Source organism: Trachypithecus francoisi, unplaced genomic scaffold (assembly GCF_009764315.1).
Source record: "Trachypithecus francoisi isolate TF-2019V2 unplaced genomic scaffold, Tfra_2.0 Lachesis_group5, whole genome shotgun sequence".
NCBI classification, from domain to species: domain Eukaryota; kingdom Metazoa; phylum Chordata; class Mammalia; order Primates; family Cercopithecidae; genus Trachypithecus; species Trachypithecus francoisi.
Window position 1 is genome coordinate 77,215,156 of NW_022681470.1, and position 27,524 is coordinate 77,242,679.

General features: G+C 37.9%; 1 protein-coding gene across 1 annotated transcript in view; it reads right to left on the reverse strand.

Annotated features, from left to right (window-relative positions):
• The window catches only part of EPRS1 (glutamyl-prolyl-tRNA synthetase 1), a 91,752-nt gene that overhangs the window by 39,962 nt on the left and 24,266 nt on the right, over nt 1–27,524 (reverse strand). Inside the window, exons 7-17 of the mRNA XM_033200754.1 lie at nt 25,626–25,752; nt 24,753–24,945; nt 22,499–22,670; nt 20,183–20,416; nt 18,865–18,949; nt 18,323–18,382; nt 10,970–11,080; nt 7,291–7,427; nt 6,196–6,403; nt 5,366–5,478; nt 895–1,012 (exon numbers count right to left, since the gene is read on the reverse strand). Of these exons, the coding sequence (XP_033056645.1) occupies nt 895–1,012; nt 5,366–5,478; nt 6,196–6,403; nt 7,291–7,427; nt 10,970–11,080; nt 18,323–18,382; nt 18,865–18,949; nt 20,183–20,416; nt 22,499–22,670; nt 24,753–24,945; nt 25,626–25,752 (1,558 nt within the window). The remainder of the gene's footprint in view (nt 1–894; nt 1,013–5,365; nt 5,479–6,195; nt 6,404–7,290; nt 7,428–10,969; nt 11,081–18,322; nt 18,383–18,864; nt 18,950–20,182; nt 20,417–22,498; nt 22,671–24,752; nt 24,946–25,625; nt 25,753–27,524) is intronic.

Here is a 27,524-nt window from a genome sequence, read left to right on the forward strand (position 1 = left end):
GGGAAGGGCAACCAAATTTCCCATCTCATGCTTACTCCATGAGTTACTCAATAATACACAGCAGCAATTTTCAAGGTGTGGTTCAATGATCCTAAGGGGTATATAAAACTCTTTTAAAGGCGATCTGCAAGGTCACAGTTATTTTCACTATATTAAGATATATTTTGTCTTTTTCGCTCTCATTTTCTTATGACTGTTCATGCAGGTTTTTAGAAGCTATTAAGTCAGATATTAAAGAGGTCTGCAAAAATTTAAAGCCATACCACTCAAACTAGAAGTTTTATTTTGGAAAATTTTTTTTAATAAAAACTTTTTTTATGTTAACATGTAACTGGATTTATTATTTTTACATGAATTAAATCCTTTTAGAACTTATCAATTTTTAGTATGATAAATACTGATAAATACAACCCACATAAACAAATAATTTTTAAGAATATAAGGGAGTCTGGCCAGGCACAGTGACTCGTGCCTGTAATCCCAGCACTCTGGGAGGCCAAGGTGGGGAGATCATCTGAGGTCAGGCAGTTTGAGACCAGCCAGGCCAACAGGGCAAAACCCTGTCTCTACTAAAAATACAAAAATTAGCAAGGCGTCATGGTGCACACTTGTAATCCCACCTGCTCAGGAGGCTGAGGCATGAGAATTGTTTGAATCCGGGAGGCGGAGGTTGCAGTGAGCCCAGATCGCACCACAGCACTCCAGCCTTGGGCAACAGAGCGAGATTTTAAAATCTTACATGAAAGGATAACAACAAAATGCAAAGAGCAGACTTAATTGTCTACTTCAGTCTCCACAGTAAGAAAGATAATCATTTGTAAAGAAATATATTCTAAACTCTGGTATAGAAAGACCATTTATTTTTATAGACATATCTGTAAAATCATTACTTACCTCATTTTTTGTGGCTTCTACTTTGGTCTTTTCCTTTGACCCTGATGTTGGCATTTCCTTTGTGTGTCCATCAGGAATGTATATCAAAACGCATGGGGCTTCTTTGCAACTATATGGGCTAAAAAGAAAATAAAGGGACAAAATAGTTCATCTGAACAAAATTATCTGAACAGCAATAAACACTGAATTCCTAGATAAATTCAATGGCACTAAGTTAACGCTTTTCTTTCTTTTTTGAGACAGAGTCTCACTCTGTTGCCTAGGCTGGAGTGTGGTGATGTGATCCAAGCTCACTGCAACTTCCACCTCCTGCGTTCAAGTGATTTTCCTGCCTCAGCCTCCAAGTAGCTGGGATTACAGGCACACGCTACCACACTAATTTTTGTATTTTTAGTAGAGACGGGGGTTCACCACGTTGGTCAGCCTGGTCTTAAACTCCTAACCTCAAGTGATCCGGCCACCTCAGCCTCCCAAAGTGCTGGGATAACAGGTGTGAGCCACAGAGCCTGTCCAGTTAATGCTTTTTGAAGTATAAAATAGTCCATTCTCTTACTCAAATCAGAGGCTCTTCAGAGAAGTTCTACAAACAACAAATGCAAAAACAAAAATTGACAGTCCTGGCCGGGTGCGGTGGCTCACTCCTGTAATTCTGGCACTTTGCGAGGTCCAGGCGGGCGGACTGCCTGAGTTTAGGAGTTTGAGATCAGCCTGGGCAACACAGTGAAATCTCATCTCTACTAAAATACAAAAAATTAGCCAGGCATGGCGGCGGGTGCTTGTAGTCCCAGCTACTCGGGAGGCTGAGGCAGGAGAATCACCTGAACCCAGGAGGCGGAAGTTGCAGTGAGCCAAGATCATGCCACTGCACTCCGGCCTGGGTGACAGAGCGAGATTCTGCCTCCAAAGAAAAAAAAACAAACAAAACTGGTTGGCCGAGGTGGCCCATGCCTGTAATCCCAGCACTTTGGGAAGCTGAAGCAGGTGGATTACCTGAAGTCAGGAGTTCGAGACTAGCCTGGCCAACATGGTGAAACCCTGTCTCTACTAAAAAAAAAATACAAAAAAATTAGCTGGGCATGGTGGCAGGTGCCTGTAATCCCAGCTACTTGGGAGGTTGGGGCAGGAGAATCGCTTGAACCCAGGAGGTGGAGACCACAAAGAGCTGAGGCTGCACCACTGCACCCCAGCCTGGGCAACAAGAGCGAAACTCTGCCTCAATGGAAAAAAAAAAAAAAAGAAAAAAGAAATTGACAGTCCTTATTATAAACTTCCAATCTACGAACTTTCATCCATATGAACAACCTAAGCCCAGGGCAAAATTACATCTGCTATGCCTGCCACTAGAAAGGGCGTTAGTGAATGTTAATGATACTCTTGACTTCAAGAAAATTTGTCTACATACCACACCTAATCTGCTTATAAGCAGAAACATTTCTGTAAAACGGTTATTTATTTTAAATATTTAAGGGTGGGTATGGTGGCTCACATCTGTAAACCCAGCACTTTGGGAGGCCAAGGCAGATGGATCTCTTAAGCCGAGGAGTTCAAGACTAGCCTGGGGAAACATGGTGAAACCCTGTCTCTACAAAAAATACACAAATTAGATGGGTGTGGTGGTACATGCCTGTAGCCCCAGCTACTCAGGAGAGACTGAGGTGGGAGGATCACCTGAGCCTGGGGACGTCACGCCGCTGCACTCAAGTCTAGGTGAGAGTGAGACCCTATCTCTTAAAAAATAATAACAATTTATAAGAATTTCTCAATTCCAAAGGATAATTAGCAAAATTCTATTGCCACTTTTTGGCAATTATGAATAATGCAGCTGTAAACATTCACATACACATTTCTGTGTGAATGTGCTCTTTTCCTTTGGCAAATACGTAGGAATGGAATTGATGGGTCAAATGGTAACTCCGTGTTTAATTTTTGGAGGAATCATCCAACTGTTTTCCAAAGTAGCTGAACCATTCTGCAACCCTACCAGAAATACATATGGGCTCCAATTTCTCCACATTTCTAACCCTTGTTACTGTCTTTTTTTATTTCAGCCATCCTAGTGGTATGCAATGATATTTCATTATCATTTTGATCTGAATTTCCCTAACAACTAATGATGCTGAGCATCTTTTCATGTGCTTACATTTGTACATCTGCTTGGAAAAATGTCTATTTAAATCCATTGTTAATTGGGTTCTCTTCTAGATACAAGTCCTTTTACAGACATATGTGCAAATATTTTCTCCCATTCTGTGACCTGTGTTTTCACTGTCTTTGAAACACAAAATATGTTAATCTTGACAAAGTCCAGTTTATTTTTTTTTCTTTGGTTGCTTGTGATTTAAGTGTCATATCCAAAACAGCATTGCGAGGTTACAAAGAGTTACATTCACGTTTTCTTCTAAGAGTTTTATAGTTTTAGCTCTTACATTTGGGTGTTTGATAAATACTGAGTTAAATTTTGTATATGATACAAACTGTACCCAACTTTACTCTTTCGTGTGTAGCTGTTCAGTTCTTCGTGTGTAGCTGTTCAGTTTTCAACTATTTGTTGAGAAGTTCAAAAACTTTCTAAGAATAAAATGAAAATCCACTCTGTTATTTTAGTTGGTGGTACTACCACCACTACAAAATACTTAAGGAGGGCTTAGTAAGTATCAGGCACTGTGCTACACTGTATGCATGCATGAGCTTATTTGACTAAAGGAAATGTTATATTATAATGAATAAGGTTACTCATATGATGAAAAAGCCACAAGGCCATTCCAGGAAAAGGCATCAAGCACTTTAGAAAAGCCCCAGGCAATTTGGTACGTATGTTAAACAGAAGGGATAAGGGAGAGAAAACTCCAACAGGTATGGCTCAAGAGACGCCATAACATGAAAAATCTTGCATGTCAAACTAAAAAGTTTAGCTTTTACCCTGAAACTAACAACATTTTTTTTTGTTTGTTTTGAGAGAGTCTTGCTCTGTCACCAAGGCTGGAGTGTGGTGGTGCAATTATAGTTCACTGTAACTTTGAACTCGTGGGCTCAAGCAATACTCCTGTCTCACCCGCTTGAGCAGTGAGGATTACAGGTGTGTACCACCATGCCGGTTAATTCCTTATTTATAATTTTTTGTAGAGATGGGGTCTCACTATGTTACCCAGGCTGGTCTTGAACTCCTGGCCTCAAGTAATCCTCTTGCCTCAGTCTTGCAAAGTGCTGGGATTATAGACATAAGTCATAGTGCCTGGCCAACTAATAGAGAGTTTTTAACAGTACAGAAATGTGATAAAACCATTACTCTTAAATTTTCAGACTGGTGGGCATGTGAAAACTGAATAGGAAAATAGGAAAAGCATGAAATTGGAGGCAAGAAGATACTTGAGAGCCTATTTTTGCAATCAAGGAAGCAATGTTATAGCCTGAAAAAAGGCAGAGCAGTGGATCCACAGAGATGGACTAGGCGGGCAACACAAACAACAGAGTTTGCTGACTGAAAAAAGGGATGAAGGGGAAGAATAAATCAGAGACGACACCTAGATCCTGGAATTTCGAACACGTTGAGTTTGAAATGCTTGAAAGAATCTATTCAGAGATATCTAAAAGGCAGTTAGATTCACAAGACTAAATCTCAGAAGAGGCATTTTGACTACACAGTTACAGAGATATCACTTAGAAAAATAGTAGAGACAGAAAAGAAATAAAGGGACAAAAATTTACAAAGTTCTCCTTCTAATAATCCTATTATTTCACGGTTAAAAAAAATACAAATATTGGTTATTTTTTTTCCTCTAAATGTGCCCTGTTTGTACCATTTATCTAGTGACAATACACTACAAAGAAAAAGATAATGGTAATAATTTTCACCCAAAGATAGGTAATATATAGTACTGAAATTTTGTTCTTTATACTTGGCTACAAGAAAGTTAATTACAAGTTGGTTTAGTTTCAGAAATGAATAATTTATCAATGTTCAATGAGCATGTTGTTTCAAAGATCATTTGTTAAAATAAATTACTTAAGGTCAGGCGCAGTGGCTCACGCCTGCAATCCCAGCACTTTGGGAGGCCGAGACGGAGAGATCACGAGGTCAGGAGATCGAGACCATCCTGGTTAACACAGTAAAACCCCGTCTCTACTAAAAATACAAAAAAATTAGCTGTTGTGGTGGCGGATGCTTGTAGTCCCAGCTACTCAGGAGGCTGAGGCAGGAGAATGGCGTGAACCCGGGTGGCAGAGCTTGCAGTGAGCTGAGATCGCACCACTGCACTCCAGCCTGGGTGACAGAGCGAGACTCCGTCTCAAAAAATAAATAAATAATTACTTTAAGTCTAAAATATTAAATATAAAACAAAGAAAACTGAGAAAGAGACTGAGAAAGAAAACTGTCAGGTATGTTATTTTAGTGAAAGTTCAATTTCGAAAATATCACTCACTATAATAACTTTAAGCATTTTCATTTAGATGTTCAGTTACATTTACTTACCTAACAGGTTCATAAGGTTGATCACATATGAAGAATCCTCTTCTCTGGAGTTGTATAATATCTCCTTTTTTCAAATCCTTGAGGCAGGGATCCCCTAGCATTAGTTCCTCATGCTATAAAGATGATAAAAAACCAAAGTACACTTTCTCAAAATCAGAATAGTAAAACAACTCTAAAATGCAAGCAGTTTCCACTAACTAAAATATTCCCATTTTAAACAGATATGTTAAGAAGCTCACTACTTGAGGACACACAATGAAACGGTGAAGTGTTAAAATAAATGACAATTCAATTTATCACATTTTTAAAAGTTAACATTCATAAACTGGCCTCAAAAAACATTTTAAATAACTTGACTGGCATTCCTGAAGAAATAATTTTCCTGCTATAAATATGAAATATGATGCAAGGAGCACGTAATAGACTTAGCTGAAAGGCATGCTGGCGTAGCGCTTAAACACAGGGTCAGATTTGAATCCCAACTCTACTATTTACTGTTTGTCCTCAGGTAAGTTACTTAACCTCACTGTGCTTCAGTTTCTATCATTTATAAAATGGAAACATTACTTACATCTTTTTTTTATTTTTTATTTTGGTAGAGCCTGTTGCCCAGGCTGGTCTTGAACTCCTGAGCTCAAGCAATCCACCCACCTTGGCCTCCCAAAGTGCTAGGATTATAGGCATGAGCCACCATGCTCAATCAATTTACATCTTTTGATTTAAATAAAATTCTACACATCTTATCCATTTTATCTGAGGATCTGAAATATATAAAATTTAATTCTAAAGAAAAATTTTAAAGATGAAATACGGTTTCTTTGGAAGGTTACCTTACTGTTCTTGTTGACATACTGCTTAAAATCCTCATCTTTTCCTAGCACTGGCTTTGTGATCAAGTGCTCATAAGTGACACAGATTGCTGGAACAGGAAGAGCATGTGTAGTTTCTGCAAGCCAAGTGATCTTAGTGGTTTTCTTGTAGTCTTTGTTTTCCAAATTCAGCTTTGCATCAAGAGATATGATTTTTCCATCTGTATTTCTAGATAAAAGATTAAAAGTATTCAAAGAAATATTAACCACAGCTGCCATAAATTCACTATTTTATTCTATAATAATTATTTTATATTATTGAAAAATAATTTGTTTTATTTTGTAATAAATGGATAAGAAATTTTCTTTGGAAAAAATCCAAATTAAACATTTATTTGAGCTTCTAATATGCCAGACATATACTGGTTAATACATAAATACACCATAATCACTGCCATTGTGATACTAATAATCAACTAGAGAACAGATTCACATATAATTGATGAGGAACATGTACATATTTATTAACTTAAAGTCACCTACATTAAGCATTATAAAATCTGAATTACTATGTTTAAAAACATTTGGCAGTTACTTGCAATCATATGTAATAACAGTGCAATTAAGATTTCCGAGTTTGCATAAATCAATCTTCAGCATACTATGTTTCATTTACAGAATCTGAAGATCAAAATCATAAGTGTAGCACATTATAGTAACTAGAAAGTCAAGTTCATTATTAACCAATTTTAAAGTAAACTTTAGTATAAAGATTATCTTATACATATAAATTCTGTCTAAAAGATCCCCATGTCGGGCAACTGTATAGAGTCCCTTTTCATCATGTAATTTCTCACTAAAGCATTACAACTATTTTTTATATCCAGATGTTGTAATTTTCATCACCACAAATAAAAGACATCTTGATAGCCTGTTAATAAACTGAAGCATATATGGAAAAAAACTTAATTTGTGTCCAGAATTTGCAGTAGCTACGTCTGGCAGATTTACCAGTCAGCAACATATATAGGTCTGAATTTGATAATGTTTAATAAGTAAATACAAATAAAATGCTTTTCTCCCATGTTTATTTGAAAACAAATAAGAAGTTCTTACTTGTGTATTTTTGTAATGTTGAGGTTGCCCCAATTTATAAATGTAACCATCTCACCCTCTGAAAAAGTCTCTGCATCAGCACCTTCAACAAAAACTTTGGGACTATACCACACAGGCTTCAAGCCAACCTCAGGATTCTGATTGACAAAGAAAAGCAGAGTGTCTGTTGAAACAACAACTTATTGAACCCAGTATGCAAATTTATAAATTCATTCTATTCTTTAACCACACAAAAGTCTTCTGTGTTACTAAACTGTTAGCAGTTCATTGCTGTATTAGGAAGAAAATGCTTTACTCTTTCTCCATCTATGTATTTTAACATAAACATATTCCCAATTCTGTTCTTACCATTTAAACAATACATACTTGGCCTCAGTAGAAATTAACAGTTTGAATTCCAGCTCTGTCACATCAGATCAGCAACCTGACCACTAATGTTAATGAAATTAGATAAGGTAGCCTGCCCCTAAGATTACTTCCAGCCTAAAAGAATCATTCATTGATTTCATAGCTAAGACAGTATAATTTATCTCTTAGTATCTCTTCAACTAGAATCTGCTTCCTATCCTTAGAATGTCACTGCTTCGCCAGGTGCGGTAGCTCACACCTGTAATCCCAGCACTTTGGGAAGACGAGGTGGGCAGAGCACGAGGTCAGGAGATTGAGACCATCCTGGCTAACATGGTGAAAACCCGTCTCTACTAAAAATACAAAAAGTTAACAGGGCATGGTGGCACATGCCTGTAGTCCCAGCTACTTGGGAGGCTGAGGCAGGAGAATCACTTGAACCTGGGAGGCAGAGGCTGCAGTGAGCCGAGACTGCACCATGGCACTCCAGCCTGGGCGACAGAGCGAGACTCTGTCCCAAAAAAATAAATAAATAAAAGATTCTCACTGCTTCTGTGGCAAAAGAGAAAATAAGTCATTCTTGACCAGTGGCTATGGGACATTATAGGACAACAGATGCCACCTGGAGGAAATTATGGACCTTTCAGATTTTAGAAGACAAACTTTAAAGAAAGTATTATCTATATAGATATAGATAAGTAAATTTTCTGCCTTTCCAGTGTGTATGATATGGAAAGAAAAAGAGATGAGGAGAATAAAAAGTGCCATCATTTCAGTTTTTACTTGGCAGAATTTTTTTTTAAAAAGTGCAAGAAGGCCTTTTGAAATAAACATTAACCAGCATGTGTTTAACAACTGTTCAATGAATTCACCAATGCATTTGAGAAAAATCAGTATGTTTTAACAACCGATAACATATTAAGCTTAGAATAGAATACTAACAGGCTAAATATAAAACACTTTGCGAGGGAAATGTTATATGAAAATTCCACAGAGCAAACTGAGTAATCCAGTCACAATTTAAGAGTGTGCTTCCTTAACAATTAGTTCTTATTTTTAGCAATGAGCAGTACTTAGTGATTTAATTTTTTTAATTTTATTTGAGGTAGGGTCTTGCTCAGTCACCCAGGCTGCAATGCAGTGGTATAGTTATAGCTCACCGCAGCCTTGAACTCCTGAGCTCAAGTGATCCACCTACCTCTGAGATTACAAGCAGGAACCATAATGCCTGGCTAATTTTTTTATTTTTTGTAGAGACAGAGTCTTGCTACGTTGACCAAGCTGGTCTCGAACTCCTGGCCTCAAATGATCTTCCCACCTCCACCTCTCAAAGTGCTAGGATTACAGGCATGAGCCTCCAGCCTAGTAATTTAATCTAACCTATCTGACTACAACTGTCATTTTAAAAAACAAGCACTCTTCAAAACTTTTATTCTCATTATTCAAATTTTAAAATATTCAGTATGCTTCAGATTTATGCTAACTGTACAGTAGGTGATATGGCAGATCAGATACTACTACTTACCTGGTCAAAACAATCAGATGTAAAGAAAGGCAAACCCAAATCAATCAAGTAAACACACACCCCAAATCTTATTAGGATTCAAATCTTTCAAATTAAAAAGTAGCTAATGACATACATGGGGAGACAATCAATCATATAAGGCTACAATTCAGAATATGTATAGCTCTTTGCAATGCATATCATCTTATATGTAGGTTAGTTTAACAACATAGTTATAAGCTTGGTTACTAGTATATGAGTTAGTCTGTGAACGTAATTTTCAGTATATAATAACGTTTTTTATAGACAACTTGTAAAAGCTGAAATAAAAGAACTCTTTCACCAGCCTAGACAACATGGTGAAACCCTGTCTCTACAAACACCAGCCTGGGCAACATGGTGTAACCCTGTCTCTACAAAAATGTACAAAAATGAGCCAGGTGTGGTGGCATGAACCTGTAGTCCCAGATATTCAGGATGCTGAGGTGGAAGGATCACTTGAGCCCAAGATAGAGGATGCAGTGAGCTGAGATCATGCACCAGAGCAAGGATTATCTCAAAATTAAAAACAAAACAAAGAAACAAAAAAACTTGTTTTACTTCAAAATTGCCAATTAAGCAGTCATGAGAATCTGGGATGACCATGGCTTAACAAAGAAGTACTCTATGGTACTTGTATTTAAGATTTCTATTCAGGGCGGGGCACAGTGGCTCATGCCTGTAATCCCAGTATTTTGGGAGGACGAGGCAAGCAGATCATTTGAGGCCAGGAGTTCAAGACCAGCCTGGCCGCCAACATGGCAAAACCCCATCTCTACTAAAAATCCAAAAATTGCCAGGTGTAGTGGTGCACACCTGTAATGCCAGCTACTCAGGAGGCTAACGCATAAGAATCACTTGAACCCGGGAGGCAGAAGTTGCAGTGAGCCAGAATCATGCCACTGCACTCCAGCCTGGGCCACAAAGCGCAACTGTCTCAAAAAAAACAAGAAAAAAAAATTCTATTCAGAATTTAGATGGACACTTCACTTATACTTTCCAAACAGAGGAAATGGCAGTGTAAGAGACTCTGAAGTCAAGCTGTGATTCCACAACAGTAGGTGTAATGTTTTGGCTTAAAGACAAAGGTGACAGTGAATACCCTAGTTAATAGAGAATGCGCCTCAGATTCCATATAAAGATAGGAGTTTGAATTATAACTCATCTTTCAGAATTACTCTAGGAAGAGATAAATTCTTATTACACACTAATATGCTAACTCTATAGCATAAAAAATAAGCACCAACTGGGCATAACAGTTCTGTGTGATGTACTGTGGATTGTTACTAAAATAAACTTCTTTAAGGCAAAAAATCCACAAAAAGTTTTACTTCAATTAGTGTCAAATCCCGACAAACAATGTTGAACAGAAAATCATCTTGGCTGGGCACAGTGGCTCACGCCTGTAATTCCAGCACTTTGGGAGGCTGACGCAAGCAGATCATGATGTCAGGAGATTGAGACCAACCTGGCCAACATGGTGAAACCCCGTCTCTACTAAAAATGCAAACATTAGCTAGGCGTGGTGGCGGGTACCTGTAATCCCAGCTACTCAGGAGGCTGAGGCAGGAGAATCGCTTGAACTCGGGAGGCGGAGGTTGCAGTGAGCCGAGATCGCCCCACTGCACTCCAGCCTGGAGCTACAGCGAGACTCCGTCTCAAAAAAAAGAAAAAGAAAAAAAAAATCATCTCAAAATCATGCCATTGCCATTAAAGCACATTTTCCTTTTTATTTCCTGCTCCTTCTTTTAGCAGAGAGAAACACATTGGTGAAACTGTAAGAGTGACCTTTGGGTGTTTGGCTACTTCTTTCATCTCCTCCTGAGCTTCAGGTACATTCACTGGGATCACTTCTTTCTTCAGTAATGCAACATATCGTGGAGCCACTGGGTCAATAACCTGCAACAAATACATCCTCATGTTAAAACACTGAGATGTCTTATAGAGCACTATAAATAAAATAAATAATAGCACAGGAATACTAACTGGCATTTTTGTTACTGCATTTACTAATTTTTTTCATCTGTTAACTCTTTTCTGATATTTACCATCAAGCAGAAAAAAGAGAAACAACTGTAAACCAAGACTACACGAAGGATTTAGACTTCTTTCACAAAAATAGCTACTGGCAGGCGAAAAGAAATCAATTAAAGAATAATATTAGAGTTATTTTGAAAATAATTTTAAGATCTGATATTAGAAGGTAAGGAAAAGTTATCCAGTGGGGTTGTATCTTAATCCTAAAGGTAAATGTGATATTTAATTTTATAGTTTGGAGAAGTCCATTTTAAGAGAATACAGATATTTTTGTTTCAGTATTGTTTTCTTTAATCAGCGTTAGGGTAACACATCACCGTCAAAAGCAGAATAGCATTCGGTCACTATAATAAGGCAATTCTATAGATTAAAAGTATAAATGGTATTTCTACTATATGCTATATATAGAGGTCACTATATATAGACCAATATATTCTCAGTATATTCCCAGTACCTAGGCTAGGGCCTGTCTCATATAGGTTATCAATAAATATTTGCAGATTGACTGAATAAATGGTCATACACATTATGCTCTAACCTACTCTACTTCTAAATCAGTAGTAGCATCCCCTTCTGGAGCTGATGTATTTTTCTCACTTCACAGTTCAGTGTAAAATTAGTCATGATGACCAATCACAAGAGCAATGTTTAGACACTATATATAAAGCACATGTGAGAAAAATGTATATGAAAGCAGAGTCAACGAGATAAGTAATACAAGTTATTTTTTCTCATTAGAAGAATGCAGAAAATGGTGGTGTAATTAAATTTGTTTTTATTTTTCCATTGTTACCATTATTGGGTCGGTTTTTTTGTCAGTGTTGAAGATAGTTTTCAGCTTCTGAAAAGAATATCATGGAAATTCTGAATGAACTCAGAGAGGAAGCCATTGTCAGAGAGGTCATTCATGCAAAGTTTGAAAAGCTATTTAACTTCTCCTCGTCTGCTAATCCTCATCTGCTTATATTTCATGCTAATACTAAATCAGTACCAGCCTTTCTCAAGTTTACTGTTTCATTCCTTCCTCAAGGCTTAAAGGTCATTCTTATCAGTTAAGGATTTCCCCTTTCAGCTTCTACTGGGCTGGAATAATCAAAGATTCAATTCATGACTGGCTACTCAGCTCAGCATTTAAGTCAGTAAGATACAATTTCTTTAAAAAAGCTGAAACAAGACAACCCTGCCCGAGAAACTTAGTTCATTGCAGCTGCTTCCTCAGCTGACAAAAGGAACAGAAGAATGTTTCCTATACTTGACTAATTTTAATCATCACTTGGGGCAGTTGTCAGCACAGATTCTGAGACAACTTACCGCTGAAAAAATAATAATTTTAATGGTCTGAAGTAAATTTCAGAAATCTAATTTTTAACAAGCATTCCATAGGATGGTTAGGATCAGGCATATTTGGGAAACTTGGATTAAAAGACTTAAAAGGTATTTTTAGCTCTAAAAATATGCAATTCTAAAAATCTCTGGATCAGTGGTTTTCAAATTACTCCAAAGAGTCCTAAAGATTTCAAAGAGGTGCCCTGGTAGCACTAAGTGGAGGTGGAAGGACCAGAGGGCCTCCTGATCCCCTTCACATACTTCAACCAGAACAGCTATGTTTTTGTTTTATTTATTGGCGTTAAATTTTCAAGAAAACTTTCACTGGAAGGAAGTCTCCTTATTTGCGGAGTGGGGAGAGAAGTCTCCACATACTTTATTAGCTGGGAACAGATGCAAGGGGGTTGAGATGAGAGTTCGGGAAAACTATATTATACTACTGAAATACACACATTTTAAAACTAAAGCAGTCAATAAGGGTTCATAGAGATTGATAACAGCTCTCAAATGAACATCTTAAACCTGTGACTCTTCTGCCTTGACTGAAAAGTTAAAATCTTAACACTTAAGTAAAAGCAAGAAGAAAATTAGTGAGGCTAATGCAAAGTAAGCTCTTGAAATGTCTCCTACTACTATCAAGGAAAAAACTATTTATAGATATATTCCATTTAACTATGATACAGAAAAATAAAGTACTAAATTCCTATCAAGATGAAAACTCAGGCTAAGAAAAAAAGGATCACGGTATTGTCGAAGGGATACTGTGATAACTAATCACATGTCTCCTTTCCCGTCATCCATTTCTCCCTTTTCTTTACCATGTACAGTTCACTCCTAAAATAAGGCTCTTTCTCCAAAGAATCATGCTAACAAATCTAGCTATTTTTTTTTTAAACAGAAGCTGCTTTAAAAAAAAAAAAAAAAAAAAAAACTAAGTTAGTTAAGAGTAGGAGAATGTGCAAAGAATGATGATTTAGCTCTGCAAGTAACATTTAACTTCACAACTCCATGGCGCTAAATTTTGTTAACCGATGCTTCACTTAAATCTTACCTGCAGAGCTTGAGAAGAAAGACAGAGCAAGCTAGAAAACAACAAAGCAGTAATTAGAGGTTGAGAGTGCCATGAACTCTAAATAAGAGGGATATGTACCTTAAGAGTTGAAGGGAATGGGTTTCAGTGTATGAAGACATCATGAAAGTCAGCAATAGAAACAAAAAGTAATGATCAGAATGATTTCCTTTTCACTACCAGTTGTCTAAAAACAATACCATGTTTTAAAGACAGTGTTTAATGATTAAAGATCTCGCAGGATTTAGGAGAAAAAAAGCAGACTGAAAATACTCATCAACTTTCACCCTTTCCCAACCGCCCACTTAAAAGAAATAAAAGGTTTTGTTTTGTTTAAAGGCACAAATCCAGAAGGATTAATACAATAAAAGAAGAGAAGGCTGGGCACGATGGCTCACGCCTGTAATCCCAGCACTTTGGGAGGCCGAACGGGGCGGATCGCCTGAGGTCAGGAGTTCGAGACCAGCCTGACCAACATGGTGAAACCCTGTCTCTACTAAAAATACAAAATTAGCCAGGCATGGTGGCGGGCACATGTAATCCCAGCTACTTGGGAGGCTGAGGCAGGAGAATTGCTTGAACCCAGGAGGTGGAGGTTGAAGTGAGCCGAGATTGCACCACTGTACTCTAGCCTGGGCGACAGAGCGAGACTCCATCTCGAAAAAAAGAAAAAAGAAGAGATAACAGCAACAAAATTCTGGAAGCTGAAAACATAGAAGCCTCCCCTCTCCACTCCATATAACCAGGCAACAGCCTCTCCTCTACCTTGACAAAAGAATGGAAGTTTACTCTGTGAATAAGAGGGTATCTAGATCCTGGCAGATACCAAAAAGAGCCAAAGGAAAGGGTACTGCACGAGAGACAAGAGGAATAAGTGAATGTATGATAGTAGATGTATAAAACCCTCAGCAGTCTTCTCCCATTTGACTCCAAAACCTGGCAGCCAGATCTTCCCACTTCAGGAAGGCGATTCAATGAAGCCCCTCTGGGAAAACTGCCTAATCCTTGAGAAACGATATAAAATTACTGACATGGAATTTCTCCAACAAACTAGCCCAGCCAGATCATTGTATAGTGAAGCTCAGCTGAAAGCCCAACTCTCATTCTTCAGGCTTCCAATCACTCTTTATTTCCCCACATTAAACATAAGCAGATAACCAAGGCTCTAACCAGACATCTGAGAAATGCCTTTAATGTGAAAGAAACCAAAATAAACAAACTGGGGAGAAGAGACACTACTCTGCAAAAAACCCTACTAGTAATACCATGAAATAAGAATAGAAAGTTATTTTGAAAATTCAGAGAAGAGAAACATTGGAACTATAATAGCATAAATAAAATTCAACAGAAAGGTGGGAAGATAAAAATTAAGTAGATCTGTGATAAACCAAAAGACAAGAAGGAAAATAAGACAGAAAACAAAATGAGGGTACCAGTCCAGGAGGCCCAGCATCTTCCCAAGAAGAGTTCCAGAGAGAAGAAATATGTAATAGAGAAGAAAGAAAAAGAATTCAAAGCCAGGCACAGTGGCACACACCTGTAGTCCCAGCACTTTGGGAGGCCGAGGCGGGTGGATCACGAGCTCAGGAGTTCAAGACCAGCTTGGCCAAGATGGTGAAACCTCGTCTCTACTAAAGCTACAAAACTTAGCCAGGTGCGGTGGCAGGCACCTGTAATCCCAGCTACTCAGGAGGCTGAGGCAGTAGAATCGCTTGAACCCGGGCAGCAGAGGTTGCAGTAAGCCAAGATCGTGCCACTGCACTCCAGCCTGGGCGACAGAATGAGACTCCATCTCAGAAAAAAATAAAACAAAAGAGAAAAGAAAAGACAAGAGAAAGAAAATAAATGACAGAAAGGGAAAGGGAAAGGGAAAGGGAGAGAATTCAAGAAAATTTCTCAGAACTGAAGGAATGAGTTTCCCGACTGGAAGCCATATGTTCTTCCAATGGATGTGGATGGAAACAGGCCCTCACCATGGCCTATCATCACGAAATTTCAAACAAAAAACACAGGTCAGACACAAGATTTCAAAAATTTTCTTCATCCCATGCTCCCCTTGTCAGGGAGCTACCAGAGGTATAGAGTAGGACTGAGTGTCCAAAGAATGATGTATTACCTTCAGGAAAACAAGAAGGTAATATAAAAAAAAGAAGATCCAAGAATGGGGCAATGTTCTGTAATGTCCATTACAGAACAAAAGCAAAGGGAATCCCTAGGAAGATGAAGAGACCTCGGAAGATAGCTGTGCCTCAGAAGCCAATGGGCCATGAATCCAAATCAGGTTACAGAGCAGCACAGAAGCCTCTGGCAGAGATGTCTCCAAAATGAAACTCAAAGTACACCTAAGGCATCTGAATATCTTGGTGGGAAATTTCCACATCTTGTGGAGACAGAAAAGTATGCAGGGGTGCTGGGCATGGTGGCTCATGCCTGTAATCCCAGAACTTTGGGAGGCTGAGGTGGGCGGATCACGAGGTCAGGAGTTCCAGACCAGCCTGGCTAACATGGCAAAACCCCATCTCTACTAAAAATACAAAATTAGCTGGGCGTGGTGGTGGACGCCTGTAACTCCAGCTACTTGGGAGGCTGAGGCAGGAGAATCGTTTGAATCAGGGAGGTGGAGGTTGCAGTGAGCCCAAATCATGCCATTGCACTCCAGCCTGAGGCAAAAAAAAATTTTTTTTTTCTTTTGAGACAGGGTCTCACTCTGTCACCCAGGCTGGATTGCAGTGGTGGGATCAGGGCTCACTACGGCCTTGATCTCCTGGGTTCAAGTGATCCTCCCAACTCAGCCTCCCGAGTAGCTGGAACTACAGGCATGCACCACACCAGGCCCAGCTAATTTTTTTTTTTTGGAGAGATGGGGTCTCATTATGTTGTCTAGACTGGTCTCAAAATCCCAGGCTCCGGTGCTCCTCCTGCCTTGGCCTTCCGAACTCCTGGGATTAGAGGCATGAGAATCTGGCTTTTTTTTTTTAACAGAAAAACAAAAACAAAAAAAGAAAAATAAGCAAATGAGAGGGAGAGACAAAGCAAGACAATCAACTACAAGCAAACCAAAAAGTTAGGAGAAAAAGTCCAAATTATTTATCTTCCATCACGGGAAATCAACTAATATGTCTAAACATAACTAAAAAAGTAGTAACATATATTTCATTCAGCAATATAAGCAACAGGCCGGGCACAGTAGCTAACGCCTGTAATCTCAGCACTTTGGGAGGCAGAGGCGGATGGATCACAAGGTCAGGGGTTTGAGACCAGCCTGGCCAACATGATAAAACCCCATCTCTACTAAAAATACAAAATTTAGCCAGGCATGGTGGCACATGCCTGTAGTCCCAGCTACTCGAGAGACTGAGGCAGGAGAATCGCTTGAAACCGGGAGGCAGAGGTTGCAGTGAGCCTAGACTGCGCCATTGCACTGCAGCATGGGCGACAGAGCAAGACTCTGTCTCAAAAAAAAAAAAAAAAAGAGAGAGAGAGAAAGAAATATAAGTAATAAACACCAAAAGAACTATCTAGAAGAAATGAAAGTGCTTTATCTAGGGAAACTATGAAAGAAGATAGAGGAAAGTGTTGTTCATCTTAATAGACCCTATAGAACTATATGACTACAGTAAAATATATTTCAGATATCTGAAGTGTCCATGCTTAACTTTATTAAAACTTAAAATCATTAAAAATTGTATTGTTAATGAAAAGTACACCAACGTTAACTTTGCCAGCAAATTCTACTCATATTTATTATTAGTAACTGCAGCAACAGAAAGAACCAATTAACAATTCCTTTATGTATCAAAAACTAAACACGAAAGACCAAAATAAAACAAATTCAAGACACATGCGAAACAAGCAACTATTTCTTGAGGCAAGACATCAGCACCATCAAGCAGCAATCCCAAATAAGAATTTACAGAACACAATCACAGAAACCATAATTTAAAACATGGCATTTGCATGATTTGCCTTATTATAGTGTCCAAGCATCTGCTTTCCAATTAGTAATTAACAATATCAATAGGCAGTGTTCCTCATTTGACTTTAAGAAACAGTTAAAAAAAAAAAAAAGCTGGATTCAGTAGGACAAAGGAACTGTAATTAATGAAACTTCAATACAATTCAATGAAATATATACTTTTAAAATTCTATGTCCTCGCAGCACACAAGGGAATGTGGTAGAATGGGGTTATCCCAATATTCCCTTTGGCACTAAGAAAACCAGAGGACATGGTTTTTAACACTAGAAATAATGCATTTTCAATACGTTTGTATAAGCAAGTCTTTTATATACATGTGATTGTGCTTCAAAGCCATATAACATCTCAGGTTTTAACATGTAATATGCTAAAAGCTATGTTTAAGGCAAATAAAAGCATTAAGTAATACCTTCTTACAGAGAGCTCGCAGCTTGAAAGCAGAAAAATGAAATGCAGAGTGTTCATAAAAAATTTAAGGAAAAAAATATTACTGTTCCCCATAATTCCAAGTTTGTTTGTTTCAATCACTGTTACTTATTTGGAATAGTTAATAGGCTTAATTAATGCTCTTCACGTATTTAAAAAAGGAAAACATTCCATTTTCCTGAAAGTCTGCAAAATGTTAATATTCTTCACAAACTTTTCTCTACCATGAGCACAGTAATGACTTCTACTTGTACATTATTTGGGACTTAGGCATGAGAAAAGAAGACAGAGGGTTAAAATATATACCTTTTTGTTAAACGACCAGATTTTGTCCCACTCCATGTTCACAACTGAACGTGAGGAGCCCTAAAAAACAATAACATGATTTTAAGGGCAAGAAGTATTAATTAGAACTTTACCTTTATTTCATGCTAAGCATGTTTAGAAAAAAAAAAAAAACTCGATAAATACTTACAAGTTTACTTCCAGTGAAATGTAAAACTCAGTGTATACAAACTAATTTGGTTACCCTTAACAGTTCACTGCAAAGTTTCAGTCTACAGACTGGTCACAGTCAAGTCATATAATTCACTGCTAAAAATACTTCAGCTGCCTTAGTCCAAACCTAGCGTAGGAGTTTAGGACATTTTAAATTTTTCACTATTATAAGCAGTGATAAACTTTTTTTTTTTTTTTAAAGTTTGTTAAAAAAAAAAAAAATCTGCCCTTGGCTCGTAAGGCACAAACAAGGAATAGAAAGAACAACAGAGATAATAAAGACCAAAGGGACAGTAATAGAAGTACCTGAAATTTCAAACAGAGAAGCTGGAAAAGAAACTATAACACACCTGAGCAGCAATAAACTGTTTCAGTCCTTCAACTGTCATCCCTCTTCTCAGTACACCACGAACCGTAGGAAATCTTGGGTCATCCCTGGAAATATGTACATTTTAAGTACCAGGGAAATGTTGTAATGTGTAGATGTGGAGAGTAGAAGATACTTAATGAATACTAAATTATATTCAGTTTGTTAAACATTTGGCTAAGAGCTGGTTATACGAATTAGGTAGATTGCAATACCAGTAAGCCCAAGTTCAAGGAACGGGATAACTGCTGACTTGTCAAATACTGCAGTAAAATAAATGCACTACTGCAAACAGTAGAAGCACATTTTGGAAAAAAAGACACAATGGTGACATTTTCAAATATGGAAATCCCATGCATTAATACATTTTTATTTAATAAACATTTTCAAGGTCCCTATTCCACACAGGACCATGAAAATCAGAAAAAAGATGGTATCCTGTCATTCACAAATGAATGTACTTTATAAAGCCCTTTGGAATAAAACAAAATATATGTAGGAAATAATTTTTTTTTATTTTTTTTTAATTTTTTTTATTGAGACGGAGTCTGGCTCTGTCGCCCAGGCTGGAGTGCGGTGGCCGGATCTCAGCTCACTGCAAGCTCCGCCTCCCGGGTTTTCGCCATTCTCCTGCCTCCGCCTCCGAAGTAGCTGGGACTACAGGCACCCGCCACCTCGCCCGACTAGTTTTTTGTATTCTTTAGTAGAGACGGGGTTTCACCGTATTAGCCAGGGTGGTCTCGATCTCCTGACCTTGTGATCCGCCCGTCTCGGCCTCCCAAAGTGCTGGGATTACAGGCTTGAGCCACCGCGCCCGGCCAGGAAATAAATATTTTGCAGGGATTTGCAAACCTCGGTAAGTATGCAGTAATACCCTTTTAATGGAGCTCAAGATAAACTTTTACATCTTCACTTCGACTCAAGGGTATTTTGACCTTCTTGAGACCTAGCCAAAAAAGAAAAACCTCAGCCTCAGTAGAGAGTAGAGATCAGTAACCAAATACACCAATGACCAGAAAGTCAAAATTATTTTTCTATTAAATGCTAAAACCTGCAGAGGATGTGCCCTCTTGTGTGTTTTTCATTCCATGATCCCCAGTGGGCACTCTATATTTGTGGCATTAAAACAAGAAGCGGAAGCCCTAATGCACTGATTGAGAAGAAGACAAGAACCAAGAATTCTATATGCCTATCCATTCCCCCTCCTCCCGATCGCCTTCCCTATCTCTCAAGCAGTTTAAAAATCACTGATAACTACTACGTCCTTACTTCTTGTCAATTCTAAGTAACATTAAACATACCATCCATCTACTAGTCCTTCATTGACAAACCATGTGAGTTTTCTTTTGGATAGCACTGTGTTGTTGAGATTTAGCCGACTATATTCCCAAATATATGGTTTTCTTATGCCTAAAGCTTCGATAATCCAGTAAAACTGCTCATCTCTGTCATGGTATTCTGTTGTTCTCAGGGCATGCGTAACACCTTCGATGCTGTCAACTATGGGGCAGGCAAAATCATATGTTGGATAAACACTAGAAAAAAAGAAAATAAAAATAAATAAAACATTTTACCCTTTCCCTCTTAGATTAGGCATTATAAACAACAATACTAATTTAAAATGTAATTCTTTACAAGTTAAGAGATTCTTAAAAACCAAAAGGTTTTATGATTCATAATACTCAAAGTATATCAGAACATTATCAGCCTTTGAGAACAATGAGTCAGTTATCAACTTAGCAGTCAAACAAAAAAGCAAATTTGCAATTTAATACAAAATTAGGTATTGGTTTGGCAAATTGTATAATCACAATATTTCTGTAATGGCCAATGTATGGCATGGTAGGAAGCAATACATAATACATGTAATAATTTTAAGGAAATTTAGCTTTTGAACACTTTTTTTTTTTGAGACAGAGTCTCACTGTCTTGAGTAATCCCTTACTCAAGTAAATCCCTAAGAGTCTTAAAAGTAGTCAAACACACTCAAAAACAGTGCTCCATTCACTGTGTAAAAGAAAAAAAAAAACAGATAAAAGACCAGAAAATCATTACGTTAAAATTACATTTAAGATGAAATAGTTTTAAAAACAGTTTCTAAGATAATGTATACAATTTATATGCAGTATCAATTTGAATTAAAAAAATACATACATATTAGTGCAAATATGCTTGCTTTCTTTTTTTTGGAGACAGTTTCACTCTTTTACTAAGGCTAGAGTGCAGCGGTGCTATCTCAGCTCAGTGCTGCCACCACCTCCTGGGTTCAAGTGATTCTCAGTCTCCCGGGTAGATGGGATTACAGGCATGTGCCACCACGCCTGGCTAATTTTTGTATTTTTTTTAAAGTAGAGATGGGGTTTCACCATGTTGGCCAGGCTGCTCTCAAACTCCTGGCCTCAAGTGATCCACCCGCCTAGGCCTCCCAAAGTGCTGATATTACAGGCATGAGCCACTGCACCCAGTCAATGCTTTCCTTTTTGTTTATCTAGAGACAGGGTTTCACTCTGTTGCTCAGGCTGGGGTGAAGTGGCATGATCACAACTCACTGTAACCTTGAACTCCTGGACTCAAGCAATCCTCTTGCCTCAGTCTTCCAAGTAGCTAGAACTACTGATGCATGCCACCATACCTGGCTAGTTTTTTCTTTTTTCTTTTCTTAATTTATTTTTTTGGTAGAGACAGGTTCTTACTATGTTTCCCAGGCTGGTTTCAAACTCCTAGCCTCAAGAGATCTTCCCGCCTCGCCCTCCCAAAGTGTCAGCATTACAGGCATGAGCCACTGTGCCCAGCCATTATACACTGTAACCTTTAAGATACAACTTGATTGAGATGCTACTGCATTATGCTTTGCGATTATTTGATACTGAAAATGTGTATCCAAAGTCACTTTTCCAAATGTATTTAAAGGATTTGCTTAGTAAAACAAGGAGTAATCCTGGTAAAAATAGTATGTATGCACATATAATTACACGTGTGTTTGTCTATATATGGACAGACATGTCAGCACCCATGAGTTTAAAGCTGATTACATGAGCTAACCAAGTAATCATTTACATTTACCATTCTTTTTAGAAGTTTTAATTCAGCATTTATGTGTAGTAGGCTTCTTTAAAGTATTAAAAAATATATTTTATGGCTTACTTTATAAAGTAGGCTTTTTTTTGGAAAAGGTCCATTTAAAACAAAGATCTGTTAACCTACAAATCCACATAGAAAACTAATCTAAAGACATGTTACTTTCTTGTATTGTTCATACTTCTGGAAGTTTTCAATATTATTACTTTTAGGAATCAATTTGTGCAAAGTAGACTCAAAGTTTATTACAGGAAGCAAAGTATCTTCATCTAAAGATATACATCACAGTTTACCTAATCAATACAAAAAAAAGCAACTTTAGGCAGACTCAGGACTTTCACAGATACAAGTGATCTTAGAAATAATGTGGTATAACCTTAATTGACAGGTGAGTAAACAGCCCCTGAAAGGCCACCAGCCAATTAACCCATGAATGAACAAAAGGCTAGGTTTCTTGACTATTTTGCTTCTATTCCATGTTTAAAGATCAAAACAAAAGCACAGAAGGTCACCTAGCATATTGAAGGAGATATACTTACTTGTATTTATTTCCAGTTCTTGGATGTGGTTGAATTTTGCAGCGATAAAGGGTTGGATCTCTCATGCATCCATTGTTACTACTCATGTCAATTTTTGCTCGCAAACAACAGGACTGACCAAACTGGCTCCCTTTTTTCATTTCTTCCCACATTTGTAGATTCTTCTCAATAGCTATAAAATGATAATTATATTACAGTTAACTCATCTGGTGAAATTGAAATTATTCTTATAGTGCTATAATTTGATATAAAATTTCATGTTCTTGTTTTATAATCACCCTGTGTTAGTTTAAAAACACTGTAATAGTTCCAGTATCCAGCACCAAGAGCAAATGCATCATTTTTTAATGAAAGATGTTTCACAATACATTTAGGAAATACAAATATGTTTTAGAAAAGATAACACTAATACATTCCACTCATGTAGTATTTTTTTTTTTTTTTTTTTTTTTTGAGACGGAGTCTGGCTCTGTCGCCCAGGCTGGAGTACAGTAGCCGGATCTCAGCTCACTGCAAGCTCCGCCTCCCAGGTTTACGCCATTCTCCTGCCTCAGCCTCCCGAGTAGCTGGGACTACAGGCGCCCGCCACCTTGCCCGGCTAGTTTTTTGTATTGTTTTAGTAGAGACGGGGTTTCACCGTGTTAGCCAGGATGGTCTTGATCTCCTGACCTCGTGATCCGCCCGTCTCGGCCTCCCAAAGTGCTGGGATTACAGGCTTGAGCCACTGCGCCCGGCCCCACTCATGTAGTATTAATTAAGCATAAAAAAAAAGTACAAGGCCTGAAGGCTCCGCTCACCAAGTGTTTCCCTTCCCATCATGGCACGGCCAGCCCCTTCTCTTCTCATCTCCCTCAAATTTAACATTCTGCCTTTAAAGCAGAAGCATTCTCTTCTTTTGCCACCTCATGCCTAAGGGACAGAATGGTTTGGTCCGGCCCTAAGGTCCCACAGGCATTGGCACTACAGCCCGTGCCTGTCTAAAGAACACATCTCAGGCTGACAGTCTGAACTCATGGGCTCCTTGAAAGCCCCTTCATCATCCCAATGAGAAGCAGGATACTCTTGGATCCAAGAAAATAAGAGGTGATAGAAAACAGACAGTGATACAAGAAAGAAAAGAGTTTAATACTAGAAAAAAGGACTCCATATTCCAAGTGGCAATGGTTCCACCTATATCACAATATCTAGCAAAAACCTGCCCCATATGCATATGAACTGTTAAACAATAATTTTCTGTGGAAGCTACTAGAAATATAAGACAATTGCCCTCAAAGAATCAAGATGGGTCTAAAAGTCCCTTGGTTAGCCACCTTTGAAAATGTAGAAAACCTTTTCAAAATAAAAAAGACTCATTATAACTATTTTAATTTACTAATACTTCCCAAATGTAACACTCATGATTTAATATAGTGTGGTTCTGACAACATAATTACAGAATGAAAATAGCCCAATTTAGAAGTTCAGAAGAGAAGTCATGAATAAGAAAGATATGCTCTTTAGTCAAGTGACAGTTCAGAGATACAGGTTAGTACTGAGCTTATATTATATATTATATTCACATTTATCCACATACCAAAAGGAAGACTTGGGTGACAACATTATCATCAAACATTGTATTATAGAAAGGCTAAGTATTTAAAGTAAGAAAACTGTAAAATGTTGCAGAAGGAATCCTTCAAATTGAATGAATACAATGCAAAAGACTACACATAATAAGTGAGATATGAAGGGCATATTCATATGTGGTTGTGATGTTAATAAAACAATAAGAACATAAAGATAGAGAAAGAAAAAAAGATTTCTAACACAAATGAGTCATATACCCAAATATGTTTAAACTAGCAGCTTTTGCCTGGCACGGTGGCTCACACCTGTAATGCCAGCACTTTGGGAGGCCAAGGTGGACAGATCACGAGGTCAGGAGTTCGAGACCAGCCTAGCCAATATGGTGAAACTCCGTCTCTACTAAAAATACAAAAATTAGCAAGGTGTGGTGGTGCGCGCCTGTCGATCCAGCTACTTGGGAGGCTGAGGCAGAAAAATCAGTTGACCCAGGAGGCAGAGGTTGCAGTGAGCCCAGATTGTACCACTGCACCCCAGCCGGGACAACAGAGTGAGACTCTGCCTCAAAAAAAAACAAAAACAAAAACAAAATAAAACAAAAAACCAGCAGCTTTCACAAAAAAGAAATCACATTCAACTAAAGAAGCAGAATATAAGAATATCAATTAAAACATAAAACAATGTGCCTTACGGTTTTTTCTATGTTTGGATTCTATCCTCTGCTCACGTTCTGCTTTCATCTGTTCAGCAGGAGTATCATCCACATAAGCCTTTCCTTCTTGAATTAGCTTCTCTGCATACTTCATTATAGTTTCAAAATGATCCGAAGTATAAGTAAATTGATCTGGTTTGATATGCAACATTGCAACATCTTCCAAGATAACCTATAATAAGAAACCAAAATAACCATTGGTATATCTTTTGCATTTTTTCGTGCATTTTCAACCCTTGATACTGCATTTAGGCAAATGTAATATAAACCATCAGTCTTATTTAGCCTGAAAACGGTTCTGGAAGTTACATGATATTAGATCAAAAAAGAAAAAAGAGATAGATACTCATTACATTAGCCTCCAAATTTCCAGCTGAGAAAGCTGATCTCATGATGGAGTTTTCCATTTACTTTGGAAAAGCTGGTCATTACCAGGAGAACTGACAATCATTTGCCCTCTCTTTGAATACACTGCCATACTTCTGAATAAAGATAAGAGGCTAGGAAACCTTCACATTTTCCAATACCTACTTAGTGTTTATTTCATTCATAAACTTAAGATTATATGACCAAAAAACCTGCCTCCAGTGACCAATTCATTTAATAAATTGGTATTATAGGAAAACACATCATTCAGGTAAATTCTATAAACGGGGAAAAGAAAAATAAATTTTAAGTTTTTTGGTATGGGAGCTCGACATTTCTTGGCTTAGGTCTCAGACATGGAATATATAGATAGGGAAAAAAGTAGCTATGAGAACAAAATTTATTTTTATACCATGAAGGTATTAGGTAATCCTGTAACTTTAATTAACTTTTCTGACAAAGGGTCATCACTACACTTTTAATTACCTTCTCAAAATCTTCCTTTTCTTTTTCAGGATTTGTGTCATCAAATCTCATGATCAGTTTCCCTTTAAAGTTAACCTGGTAGTGCTGGTTCAGAAGAGCAGCTTTTGCATGCCCAATGTGTAAGTAACTAAAACAAAAACATTTCACAAAGAAACTCATTAACATGTTTCAACTAAATACTTAAACTTAACCTTTTTGAGGAGATGAGAACTAAACAAAAATCCTTCCAATTGGTACCCAAGTCATATTTTATTTTCTAACAAAAAGTACTGTGACAGAAAATCTGACCCTGACAGGAAGAAAAAAAGACTACACCATATATAATACAATTATAAGAAACAACTTCATATGTAAAATCTCACAGAGGGGACAAGGTATTTACAAACATTGCAACCTTAAGGAGACTCTCCTTTTTCTTTTTATCAAAAAGAATGGTAATTTAATTAAAGTAAAGCTGCTTCAAAATTGTTTCCAATGCTACCTTCCACTGTTTGTCTTTAATAAGACCTGCTACTACTGAGAACTGGGTGCCCACCTATGCCACTGGAGAGAAGCTCTTCTGAGACTGTCACTGTGATGGCTAAATGAAAAGAGCACATGACAATTAGTAAAAGTCACTTTACTTCTCTAGGCTTTGGTTTTCTCAGATGCTAAAATAAAATTTTTTTTTTTTTTTTGAGACAGAATCTTGCTCTGTCACCAAGGCTGGAGTGCAGTGGCACGATCTTGGCTCACTGCAACCTCCACCTCCCAGGTTCAAGTGATTCTGCTGCCTTAGCCTCCCAAGTAGCTGAGACTACAGGCACATACCACCACGCCCAGTTAATTTTTGTGTTTTTAGTAGATACGAGGTTTCACCATGTTGGATGGTCTTGATTTCTTGACCTCATGATCTGCCTGCCTTGGCCTTCCAAAGTGCTGGGTTTACAGGTGTGAGTCACCATGCCCAGCCAAAAGAGTATTTTTTAACTTTAATTTTTTAACTTTTATTTTAGGTTCAGGGGTATATGTGAAGGTTTGTTATAGAGGTAAACTCATGTGAGGGAGATTAAAACTAAAAGAATTTTAACTAAATAATCCCAAAGGTCTCATCAGTACCAACACTCAATGAATCAGAATCTGCAAAAAGACTGTTCTGCTGTTCCTATGAGCAGCTGACAATTGTAAGGAAGAATATAGATCAGAGGCACTGTTGATAATATTACACATCAAGATCCTCCTTCTATCAAGTACATGAGTAAAAGAAAAGATGTTACACCACTATGTTGAAATACAGTTGACTGGGCTGGAAACAAGGCATGAAGCAAGGAAGTTTAATCAGCTTTCACCAACTTGTATTAGTTTCAAATTATAATGATGGTTAGCAGTTGCACAGTTTTTTTATTGTTGTTATTTTTCTGTTTTTTTTTATTTTGAGACGGAGTCTCGCTCTGTCGACCAGGCTGGAGTGCAGTGGCGCAATCTCTGCTCACTGCAAGTTCTGTCTCCCGGGTTCATGCCATTTTTCTACCTCAGCCTCCCAAGTAGCTGGTACTACAGGTGCCCGCCACCGCACCTGGCTAATTTTTTGTATTTTTAGTAGAGATGGGGTTTCCCTGTGTTAGTCAGGATGGTCTCGATCTCCTGACCTCATGATCCGCTCACCTCAGCCAGCAGTTGTACAGTTTTAAGACAGTTACCTAGTTTCCCACACAGCTTTGATCTCAGTTGACATCAATATGGGAGGGGGAAAAGTACAACCTCTTGTATGAATTTATATCATTTTTAAATCAATCAAGTTTTTAAAAGTCATTAGCATCCCAGATCAATGATTCAACCTTAAGAAGGGCTTGGGCCGGGCACGGTGGCTCACGCCTGTAATCCCAGAACTTTGGGAGGCGGAGGTTGGCGGATCACAAG